We start from the raw sequence: 13,237 nt of genomic DNA on the forward strand, positions 1-13,237 counted from the left end.
ATATATATATATATATATATATATATATATATATATATATATATATATATATATATATATATATATATATATATATATATATATATATATATATATATATATATATATATATATATATGTGTATATATATATATATATGTATGTATATATATATATGTATATATATATACATGTATATATATATATATATATATATATATATATATATATATATATATATATATATATATATATATATATATATATATACACACATTTATACATGTAGTTTTAAAAAGAGCACTAATAAAACAGACCAAAAAACGTTTAAAAACTTGAACAATTTTTTTATTTTTATTAAATGATAGATTGCCTGCCAAATGTCAATGTAGCAGCACTTCCTTGTGAGTCAGGTTAAAAGATAGTCAATGTAGCAGAAATCCATTGCAAGTCAGGCTATAAGATAGTCAATGTAGCAATACTCCCTTGCAAGTAAGGCAGGTTTTTTAAAAAATAAAAAAACTTAATTTACTTCCACATTATTTTAATTGCTTTGACTTTTAAACGACATAAAAATGTAGGTTATTTGATGAGGTCGCGTATTTGTTGTTAAAAGAGACTCTTTCGACTACGAGATATAGGATATATATATACATATATATATGAAATATAGTTTCAATCCTTGTTGCCACCAAAGATTTTTTTAATTTTAATTGTTACACATAAAGTGTTATTATATTTCAAATTCTTTTTTACCAAATAGCATTTAACTAGAAATTTTACTCCTCCTTTATCAAATAATATTAACAATGATGCATATATGGCCAGAGCTTTGAACCAAGGACCTCCAGTTCTGAAGACAGAACTCTAACCACTGCACCATGGTTGCTATTTTTGACTGGTTTACAACTATGAACTCAGACAGACTGACAAAAGCACTTTCAGTTTTCAAAAAGCTTGTAAGCAATATTTACAAATCATTCACTGTAAATAAAAAAATCAGTAATTAAGTTCTGTTGCTTAGTTTACCAATATAGACTTTTTTCTATCCAGAAATTTTATTTAGTAATTTTAGACAATTAACAAAAGGAACTGGGTCTGTACACATCTTGTGTATGCAGTTTATTATACTTGTCCATTCAGAACAGTTCACCAAACTTTGACATACAATTGTACTGTGTAGAAGGAAATGTCAAAACAAATTTGTTTGTCTATTTGAATTGCTTTTGGAATAACCATATTTTAATTGAATACATGGCAATGGCTATTGATTGAGCTATGTGCATGCCAGCTTGAGTCTTGGACAAAATCTGCTATGGCGGTACTGATTTGAGATACATGAATGTTCACCCAGCAACTCATATTCATTGCAAGATTAAAAATGTTTAAGCTGGTTCTCAAAAAATCTAATGATGACATATTTGATGTTGGCAACTGCAAGTGCTGCTTGTTTCTTAGAGTAAACAGCTGTAAAAACTTCTCCTTTAATTTTTCTCCAATCTTTTTAAAATTAATTGAATAACAAAATGTCAGGGCCAATTGATGAGCTAAGTGAATGAGTCACTAAAGCTTCCGATACTACCTTCAAGAATGTGATGCCTGCAGGGCAGCCATATTTTATCTTTTTCTACTTTTTGTTCAAGGATGATTTATGCACCCTTTTGAAGTCCAGTGTTGATTCATGTTGTGTCAAAACTCAAACATTTAACTTGGTTACAGATTCCCCATCCCAAGTAGGTTTTGTATGCAGTTGGCTCTGCTAATCCTATTCCAGTTTGAAGATACACTATGTAATACTCCAGCGCTAAACACAAGGATTAGCAAACGATCTTGAGTTTCTTCCAACAGTATCTTCTGTCCGTCAGCATTTTTCGGTCCCAATGAACTGTCAAAGAAGTCTGTTGTAGTCAGCAGGTGACTTCATTTTATAATGTTGTAGTCAGTAGGTTATCACTTAGATTTTGTAAAGGTGGGTGTTAAAATAACTGCTGCATTTTTTTCTCCTAATTTTGACATGTCTAGACTCACATCAAATTTTTCATTTAGTTCTAAGTTATTACCTCATTTTGGATTCTTGGAAGTTGATGGTTTTCCATCTACAGCACCAAGATCATCATCATTGTCATCCTGACTTTTTCTTGATTTTTGAGCCATTTGGAAATTTTCAAATGGCTAATTGTTTGTAGCAGAGATGTCACTGTCTCTGCTTTAATTCTTAAAAAAAAACGAAAAAAAAAAAAAAGTATATATATATTTATATATACATATAGTATATATTTATAGCATGGTAGCATGGTTTTATATGACAATAATAAAATCACAATTAAGAAAAAAACCAAATTTAAATATTTAAAAGTTGCTACCATAATATTAGGCCTTAAGCCTTAGAATGATTGACTTTGTTTTAATGTGTGTTAATACAGTAACGTGTTACACAAGTTAAAACTGAATTAGACTTGTCTAGCTTGTCATTATTAAACTGATTTTAAATGGTTTTAACTGGCCTAAATCTAATTTTGAGTAAATTCATTAAGACTAATGTTTCTAAAGTAATTAGCTGTCACCTAATGTTTATGCTTTAGTGAATAAAGAATCATTTATTATTGAACATGACTCTTGCAATTCAAAGTTAGAGCTAAGAAAGATACAGAGATTTGGCATGTTTGTCAAATGTCACCTTTTTCTGTGTCTATTTTTTTTTTTTTGGCATGTTGGTCAAATGTCATCTTTTTTTTTTTTCTTAGCCAGAAAAAAGCTTCCTTCAACACAAGAAGTCATAATAATTTTCTATTAGTAGAATGAAAAGCAGATAGTCAGAAGATGTCATGAAAACTTGGGCAAAAGCTCGCCAACCATTTTTTTCAAGATTATGGGAAAAAAAACTGAAAAAGATAAATAGAAACTAAAAAAACAACAAAGTAAGACAAAACAATCAGCCTGAAAGATCTGAAAGTAAAAAAAGAAAGTGATATTCTTTTCAAGATGTTTATGATTTTGCTCACACTGTTGCTATGAAATTGATTGCCATTGAAGGAGGCAAAAAATTTCTTTAAGCTAATAAGATAAGTAGTGTAAACAAAAGTTTAATAACAAAGGAGGAAAAGGGTTTTGAAAACTTTGAACATTTAAGGAATTTAAGAAAATTGTAAGAAGAAAAACATGATTTTTTTGCCTTTGTTGTCTTCTTTGGAAGGAAAAAGTTTAATAACTTGAGACAATGGATCAAGTTTAAATAACAAACTGGCAGTTTTTTCCTTAATGCATTAGCAGATGCCAATTCTGTAAGATCTAGTTTGCTGTGTTTCCCACCAACACATTTTTAAAATGTAAGGATTTATTGGTTGAAACCGATAAAACAAGCCGAATTCCTAAGCATTATAAATCTGGTTCAGCTTATATTTTGATAAAATGATCGGTAATGTGGTTTCCTTCTATACTGCTACCATTTCATTTGTACATGCATTAGCTTCACTAGAAACCATTTTAAAAGATATGTTGTATCATTTCTTCCAACAGTTTAACCAACAATCTGAAGCCTGAAAATTTGTAACGTTCATTATTTCAGCAAGTTTCATGACTTTATTTTTAAGAATTAAAGCAGGGACATCTCTGTTACGGACAATTAGAAGCCATTTGGAAATGGCTTCCGTATTGAAAATGGCTTCCATATTTGCAAATGACTCTTTTCTAAAAGGCTGATGTTTTATGTTTTTTTCTTTCTCCATAGCATTAAAAATCTTTACCATGTTTCTCAACCAAGTATATAAGGTGTTCTTTGGTATATTTTATTTTAAAACGACCTTTGACTTTGGGATGCAATCTAATACTTACTTCAGTGCGTTGTATTTGACGAAAGTTGTAATTGTTGCTATGTTACAAACTTTGAGTTAAAAAAGCAAGTATTCATGCTGTACACTTAAAAGATAACATTCAAAAAAGTGTAGCAAAAAAATGCAATACAATATCTTCCTTATTATTAGATAACAAAATTTCATCAGAAAATATTAGCCTACTACTATTTATGTTTTATATAGAATGACTTCTAAAAAAATTTTTAATCAAGTTAAGCTTGATTAAAATTTTTTTAAGAAGTCAGGGTAATGAAATCAAATTTATATTATATATATATATATATATATATATATATATATATATATATATATATATATATATATATATATATCAAATAATATTTAGCTTTCATTATTACAAACAAAAAGTTCAAGTTATCCAAAGAAATTTGCCGAAATGAAAAAAAAAATGGTTTGACTTATTCAAGGTTTGATTTAACCAGAGAATTTTAATAGTAACCAGTTAAACAATTTTAAGGGAATAAATGAAACAGTTCCTGATAACAAAAGTTCAAGTGTTTGACTTACCGAAAATTAACTTTATATATATATATATATATATATATATATATATATATATATGTGTATATATATATATATATATATATATATATATATATATATATATATATATATATATATATATATATGTATGTATATATATAGTTATATAATAGATTTTATTATAATTTTTTAAATATGTTAAATAATAATTATTTACAGACTTTATTATAATTTAATAGCAATAATTTAATAATAATAGTATAATAATAATATAATAAGTAGTAATTAATATTATTTAAAAATGATTTATTAATTTAATCTAATTAATTGTTTATATAGTTTTTTGATAATTTGTCATAATTTATCTAAACAATTACATATATTTTTGTTATTAAATAAGTATTTAACATGATCTATGTTAGTAATGCTGTAAATATGTAAATTTAAAATGATCGATATTAGTATGAGACTCCAAGAAATAATAACTAAAAAATTCCTTAAACAATAAACTTGTAGTTTTATTCCACAAAAGTAAAAAATAACTCAACAAAAGAACTGGGCCAATAAAAAAATGCAGAAAATTTTTTTTATAAGAAACAACAAACCTATTGAATGTTGAACAATATAATAATTCATGCTCACCACATTTTATAATAATAAATTTGACACAATAGAATTCAGTCAATATCGAAATATTTTTTTACAAGAAAAAAATATAATATTTACCTGATGATGGGAAGTTATTTATTATTCTTTAGGCGAACTCCAAGCCGGAATCCAACCAGTTGAAGTTTTTGTTGATGGCATCGGAAAATGTCAGCATCCTAATGATAGTATTTTGACATTTGAGTAAGTTTGCTCTTTCAAGTGTTTATTTTGAATAAATATTATTAAAAATTTTTAGGGATAAAAAAAAAAAAGGATAGCCTCTTTAAAATTAATGCCTTCCTCAGAATTGACAGGTGAGACTGTAAAAACATAATTGTGAAGTGACTTTTATAATAATTTATAGTGATATGCTATAAAAAATAACAATTACTTTTACTTTTTAAAATGCATGAGTAAGATGTCTAATAGTGTTGAAAAAATGAGCTTTTTATCCACACAGTGGCTATGCTCACAAACATTCACAAAGGTTAATTAAAAAATGGCTGTATTAGAATCTAGTTTCAATTTTATGTATATTTGCATTTTGCTTTAATCTCTGAGGCAGTGTGCGCTTAGTAACCAACTATTGACTATAACTATAAAACCTACGTCCACCTTAATCTCTAGTATGTTAGATGAAATGTTTTTCCTAATGTATTTCCAAAATACTCCCATCAATATTTTAAAGTACTGCTTACAGTAAGTAATTCCTTTTAACTACTCCAGGTCAATTCAGGTTCAGGATCATCACAATCACTCTGCTACTGGTATCATGTAACCCAGTGCTACCTGCCCCATGCCCTGCTGCATTGTAGGGTGTGCTTTTTTAGACAAAGGCTTTTTAAGAAACAAACTCCAACTTAAAAATTCCCTGCCTTGGGGCTCTTGGTTGAGTAAAGGTTAGAGACAGTGTTTCGATAAAAATAATTAGGCAGATGTTACCTGCATCTAGTTAAAAAGAAATAATATAAAAGGTCAAGCGGCTGAAAAAATATCAGAGTATTAAAAGCACTCTGTTAAAGCTTTTGGTGTGTATTGTTGAGACCACATAAGGAGCCCTACATTACAATTTTGGGTTAACTAATGGGATTAAGACAACTGCATAGCTCATAGCTTAGGATGCGGTACTCTATCTATGAATGAGCCAAGTTCTCTTTAAACTTAAATCATGCCAAAGAAAATCAAAATATTGAAAATAAAAACCATCCCCACAACCTAACTGTTTCAATATGTCTTTTAAAAATATTTATGAAGTAAAAATATTCATATTCTATGAAGTAATTTTCCATAAGTTGAATCTTACCGCTTGCAAAATTCACCAAACTTGATTGCTCTTTGTGAGGCTAATTTAAATTCAGTTGTTCCTTCTTCAGATCTCAGTATTAATGGGTATAATCCTTTACTTCACAAAGACTACAATTGTTCATTCTTTTATGTGCTTCAGCTTGGTACTTTTTACTCTTTCAGCTCTCTCTTTGTTCTCTATTGTTTTCCTTCTTCTTAAGACTGCACTCTTTCAGATGTAACTTCTGATTAAATTGACCATGACTTTTCTCTTTATTCCTCTGCTAATATTGCTGTTATTGGTGACTTTAATATTCATCATACTGAATGGTTTGGCTCTAGCACCACTGAGCCTGCTGACTGCAGATAGTTAACTTTGTGACTCGTTTTCCAGAAAACTTAAATCGCTTACCTTTACTCCTTGATTTGTGTCTTGTCTCTGACCCCAGTTTGTGTTCAGCTTCTCCTTTCACTTTAGGTGGTTCTGACCATGCAGTAATCTCTATAAATTTTTTATCTCATACTTATTCTTTAGACTCACCCTATCATTGCACTACTTACTACTACACTACTACCCTAAAGCTGACTGGAATTCTTTTTATGATTTTCTTCATGACGGTTTTTGGGTTGATGCCTTTTCTCTCTCTTCTGATAAATGCATCTCCTATGTAACCTTCTGGATCCAGGTAGGAATGGAAGTTCTTATTCCGTCTTGTTAGTTCTAAGTCAAGTCTCATTCTACTCCATGGTTTTTACTAGCTTGTGCAGCTGCTATATCTATTTGTTATCAATACGGTTTTTAATTCTCTTGCTCTATGGCTGACTTGTTAACTTCTGTAAGATTTGTGAAGATTTTATTGTGCATCATTTCTTTCCAATGGCTTTATTAAAGTCATCCTCAAAAGCCTAAACTCTTTTTCATTTCCAGTAACTTCTAGGGTACCTCAAGGTTCTATTCTTGGTTCTGTTTTGTTTTTCATCTACATTAATGATCTTCAGTGCAACCTTACATCTAAAGTGACTCTGTTTGCTGATGATTCAATTTAATGCTTCTGTCTTTATAAAAAGTCTTCTCTTTTTGATTGCTTAGAACATGCAGCTGATCTTGAATCTGATCTCACTTCTTGATCAGGTTGAGGCTTGCAGTGTCTTGTTAATTTTAACTCTAACAAAACTTATTTATTCACTGCAAACAATTATTGCAATACTGTCAACATTTCTATATTGATGAATAGCAATCCTTTCACTGAGTCCTCTTCTTTACTTAAAATTTACTACTAACCTCTCATGAAAACCAAATATTCAATTAATTGCTAAATTAGTATCTGCTATGGTTGCTTTTGTTTGTCAGGCTCACCATTTTCTTACTCCTGATTCTATTCTCTGCCTCTACAAAACTTTTTTTCGCCTCTTTATGGAATACTGTTGTCATATTTGGATTGGTTTGTCATATTTGGGCTCATACTACTAGTGGCGCTCTTTCTCTTCTAGACAAGGTCCAAAAACACATTGTAAATAAAGTTGAACTTGCTCTATCTGCCAAACTTGAGCATCTCTCTTATCTTTTGAAAGTTGTATCTCTTGATCTTTTCTACAATAACATCTTGGTCATTGCTCAAAGGAGCTATCAACTCTAGTTCCATTAACTAAACTCATTCTTGCTTGACTTGTCATTCAACAACACCTCATTCTTTTTGTGTATTTTTTCCTGCATGCTCTAAAATTTTTATTTATCTTTTTTTTTCCCCAAACTTAAACCCTTCGGAACATTTTTCCATCTTCATGTTTCCCTGACTCATACAACCTTCAACTTTTTAAGTCTTCTGTCAACTATTTCTTTCTCTTTAACTCTTTTTTTTTTCTTCTAGTAACTCCCAACTTAATAGTCGTTGCTTGCAGCCTTTGCATTTGTTGGCAGTGAATCTGAATAAAAAACGAAAAACAAACTTGATATCAGTTTTTTTAATTACAATGTTTGTATACGTCACATGTATAACACTGTATTTTGGCCACTGTGTTTGTATAAAAACAAGTTTATTAAGCATTTATTAAAAAGCATTTAATATATGCTCAACATCTATCTTATAAAATAAAGTTGTTACTATAAAAGTTGTAACTATAAATTATAACTGCAGATAAGAACTATTTTTTTAATGATTTATATTTAAATTACCTTTAGATATCAATTTAGTGTAAGTAAAATATATCCTGACCAAGGTGCAACTACTGGTGGTTTACCTATCACAATAGAAGGTTTTGGTTTTGGAAATAGTATAGTTGGTGTATCAGTATCATTGGGATCCTACAGCTGCTTAGTTACAAATGTCACGATGTATAAAATAATTTGTATAACAGGAAGCGGAAATAATAATATAGTTGATCTGAACGTAAGTTGGAAAATTCTTTTAAATAAAATTGTGTTTATTTATAAACACCTATTTGATTCGTATATGATTTTCAAATGTGAATAAGTAGATATATAGACTATAGAGAAAAATGATAATTTTGCGATGTAAGTATCAATAATATAAGTATGAAGTATCAGACAAAAAAACTTGTATTGCTTAGTTCTTTGCTGAGAAAGTTGATCTGTAAAAGAAGAGCTTCATTTAGAAGATTAAAGAAATTTAGAGGATAAAAAAGAAGCAATGTTTAAAATTATAAAGCATTTGTAGTTTATTTACAGTTATCAAAATGAGTGGATATGAGGAATTTTTTACTTATACTAAAATCTATAGAATTTATAATAGTTTGGAATAAAATGATTTTATGATAAAGCCTAAAATAGCATTAGTTTTACCAGAGATAGGTTACAGAGACAGAGAAATTAACAATAAGGCTTATTTTCGGGTACAGAATGAATACTTTTGCACATAGCTGTATTTATTACAATGAATACAGCTATGTACAAAAGTTAAATCAAATTCTTAACTTCAATCAATCTTTTCTATTTTTTAATTTAAACAAAATTGTAAAATAAATTAATCTAATTATTCTTTTAATTTCAAAAATTAATATTAGATAAAACCAGTGATGTGCTGCTAAAATTTTAAGAACCAGCTCTTACATATTTAGATTAATCCCCTCACTCCAATGAAATTTTTTTATTTAAATATTCATTTTATGTATTACATACTACAAATCTATTTATTTCAAAAATATTCCAAATTTTGGTCAACAGTAACCTTAATGCAACTATGTTTATAATGTTTTTTGTTCTTTTAACCGTTTCAAGAGAAAAAAAACAAAAAATTTCCATCTTAAAAATCAATATTTTCATAGGCATCAGTTAAGACTATGATCTACACAGCATTCATAAATTCCAAGTTTTCCATAAATTTCTTAAGAGCAGATTTTTTTTTTCTTATATTCATTATTTTAGTACAGTTCTTAACATTCAGCTTTTACAATATTTTGTGTTCTTGATTGGAAAGCTTTGGATAAAAATGATATTTCATTTAAAATATATAGACATAATGCCATTCTAGAGTCTTTTTTGTTTTTTGAAAGCTATTTATACAATTTAGGGTATGAAAACCAGACAGCATGAGCTGTCCCCAAACTGCAAGCAGCCAATCTTGGTTCCAAAACTCCTTCCATTTTATACATAGCTATAAAATGGAAGCATTTTAAACATAGCTATTTTTCTTATTTTTAACATTGCATTTATTCAAAATAATTGGATGTTCTTATTGACTTGAACTTACATTTCTTAGAATATTGCATACATTTTGTCTAGAAATATTTTGAATGGCAAAAACCGATTTACTAGAAATAGTAAATGCCACATCGATGATTATTCATAGTTTTATATTTTTAATAATAATAGTTTATATTAATAAATAGTTTATATATTATAATGTATAAACAAAAAAATTTCTCTTTTTAATTCACTTGAAGTATGTTTGGCAATTTGGGTTGCAGAATATTGTGAATCCCAACTATTAGATATATTCCATTTTTAATTTGAAGTTCAACTTTTTTTTCCATAGCATTAAGTGGTCTTTTTTTTTATCTGATAAAACTTTAAATAAAAAAAGACAATTTTTTTTAGGTATGAAGTCCCATCATATTATTTATACTTAATGATTTAGTTCCTGCACCATAAAAATACCCCAGTTTTTTATCATTTTCAAAAAAGCCATCATATTTTATTTTGAATGATTCATATTGCTTCTTTTTTTTCAACAATAACAAAATTTTTTTAAAGAAATATAGAATGGTTTCCACATTGATTCTGTGACGCCATTTATCTTGGCATTGATGGTTGCTGTTCACTTAAGTTTAAACTTTTATTTTTTCTAACTATCTTTTTAAGTTTTTATTTTTTTCTAACTACATTTTTAACTTTCTTTGAAAAGAATGTACAAACTAAAATTTGTGAGTGATACTTCATTATTTTGCTGCAAATAAAAATATTTAAAAATTTGTTCACTTAAACTTTTCAATTGTTTAAGTTTAGTACTGTTTATAAAAGATTTTTTTTGTGTAAAGATAATGCGTTGGGTGATAATAAATTACTAAAATGTTTTTAAATTAAAATTTTAAAATTTTTTTGCAAATATTTCATTTAAAGTTATTATTACAAAAGTAAAAAAAAAATTCTTTTCTAAAGGATTAAAAACCACCTCTACGAATATTTTTTTAAACAACTGACTCAATTGAGCCAGTGTGAACCCATTGCAGTATATCCCTGGATAGAATAGTTAAAAAATAATTACAAAAAATTAGTTAATCAAAAAGTAAGTTGCATAAAAGTTCAATTAAGTATTTAGTTAAGGATTAAAAAAAAAGTTAAAAAAAAAGCAATATTTAAAATGTCCTCCTTTTGCTTGATTACAAAGAACACTTAGCTCTGCATTGATCCAACCAGTTTTATGCACATCTTGAATAGCACTTTTGACCAATACTTTATCAAAAATTTCTAAAAATTCTTAGTTAATTGAATTTGATGGTTTTCCAACTGGCTGTCATTTAATGACAAAATATTTTTGATAGAGTTAATATCTGGTGGTTTAGGGCACCAAAACAACAAATTAAAGATTTTTTGTGTTGATTCAGGATGTTAAAAAATGGGTTTTGTGTGCTAAAGCCCTATCTTAGTTGAAGTTATATTGTTTGACTCTGCCATACAATTGTTTACAATAATGAGACAATTGTCATCAAAAACGATTCTAGTGTGTTTTTGTATACTTATAGGTATATTTGTTGATCCAGTTGTTAAACAGCTTACACATACCAAAGTCCTTGTGGAAAAAATATCCCAGCAGCCTCTACCACCTTATTATCTTGCTTGTAAATAGCGCTTGCAATATTTTTCAATTTAAAATATTTTAACATAAATTGTTGTTTTAACAAGATCTATGCTTACATTTTAATTAGATAAGGATTAATTGAGTATTTGAGTTTTCTGTTACTGACCCTAGCATTTGTTCTGTTAGTTTCTAAAATGCTACTTTTGTCACAGTTGCTAATCTTCAACCTGACAGCTCCTAATCCAATAGTTTGTCATTTAATGCTTTCTGAACTGGTTGACACATTTATACTTGAATTAAAAACAAAAATATTGCAAGTGAATATTTGATAATTTTCAGCACTTAAATTATTGTTTTTAAAGTTGGTTTTTTTTAAATTGAGCATAATGAATGCGTAGCATCAATTAAAACTTTTTAAAATTATGGAAGATGCATCAATAAAGGCGAATCTTTAAAGAATAAAGTAAACAGAAAATACCTTCTGTGTATTACAATTTACAGTAGTGAAGCATAGGTTAAGAAATCTGCACAGAACATGCTTCTAGTGTATTACAATTTATAGCAGTGAAACATAGGTCAAAAAAGTGGATAATATCTAGTATATGTTGGTTAGATAAATCGTAACTTTATTAATGATAATGATGATTATGATGATAAATATGTTTATTTTTTTCAGATTACTATTAATGGAAAACAGATTAAAGGAGGGAGTTTTACATATAATTCCTTACTGAATCCAATTATTAGCAGTGTTTCACCTGAAAGCATTCATGTTTATGATGAAACAATTACAGTGAAAGGATCAGGCCTAAGTTCTACTAATGGAGAAAGTACTTTGATCACTTTAAACAACAAAGGTTGCGAGGTTATATCATCGAGATCAAATGAAATTCAGTGTCGTCTTCCATCTTTGGATTCACTTGAGGTTTTACTTACTGTTTTTGTACCTGGTGCTGGATCAGTTTCTTTTCAATTATTTGTTGATTTAAAATTTGATAGCTTTTTGCCTAAAACCGGCTCATTTTATGGAGGAACAAAAATAACATTGAATGGTAGAGGTTTTGGTGAAGATGCTTCTGTTGTTAATGTAAGCTTCAGTGGTAAAAAATGTGATGTACAGAGTTGCACTGACAACAAAATTGTTTGTAAAACATTGAGTTTCTCCAACACATTTTATGTTGACAACTTTGATAGAGGAGGTATGTTTACATTTTATTACACAGTTTTTTTTTATATGTAATTATATGTAATATATTCACTGAAAAATATTTAATTATAAATAAACTAAGAAACCTCATTATTTTATAGAACACTCTCACTGGAATATATTTAATTTTTAATAAACTAAGAAACCTCATTAGTTTATTGAATATACTCATTGGAATATTTTTAGTTTTGAATAAACAAACTTAACTAGTTTAGAAAAACTGATTTATTAACTTTCTTCATTTAGTTATATTATTCTTTTTGCTCTCTTGGATCTGGAATTACAATCAATAATATCTTTAAGCAAACAGGGCTGAGAGACATACAACATTAAAGTTATCACAGTGAATTTTTTTGCATAATTTACCATGCAATAATTTATGATGATATTTTTTAATTTTATACTGTGATTATTTTTGTAGTAGTTTGTGGTTCACTACAAAATAACATATTTTTCACTAGGTCTACATTAACACAACATTAACTTTATAGGTTAATAGACACTTATTG

General features: G+C 27.9%; 1 protein-coding gene across 3 annotated transcripts in view; it reads left to right on the forward strand.

The window, feature by feature from the left end:
* Positions 1-13,237, forward strand: part of LOC105845159 (fibrocystin-L) — a 133,944-nt gene that overhangs the window by 52,638 nt on the left and 68,069 nt on the right. For all 3 annotated transcript variants that reach the window (XM_065804117.1, XM_065804118.1, XM_065804119.1), the window contains 3 exons: positions 5,093-5,183; positions 8,446-8,653; positions 12,198-12,720. In XM_065804117.1, the coding sequence (XP_065660189.1) occupies positions 5,093-5,183; positions 8,446-8,653; positions 12,198-12,720 (822 nt within the window). The remainder of the gene's footprint in view (positions 1-5,092; positions 5,184-8,445; positions 8,654-12,197; positions 12,721-13,237) is intronic.

Source organism: Hydra vulgaris, chromosome 08, assembly GCF_038396675.1.
Source record: "Hydra vulgaris chromosome 08, alternate assembly HydraT2T_AEP".
Taxonomy (NCBI): domain Eukaryota; kingdom Metazoa; phylum Cnidaria; class Hydrozoa; order Anthoathecata; family Hydridae; genus Hydra; species Hydra vulgaris.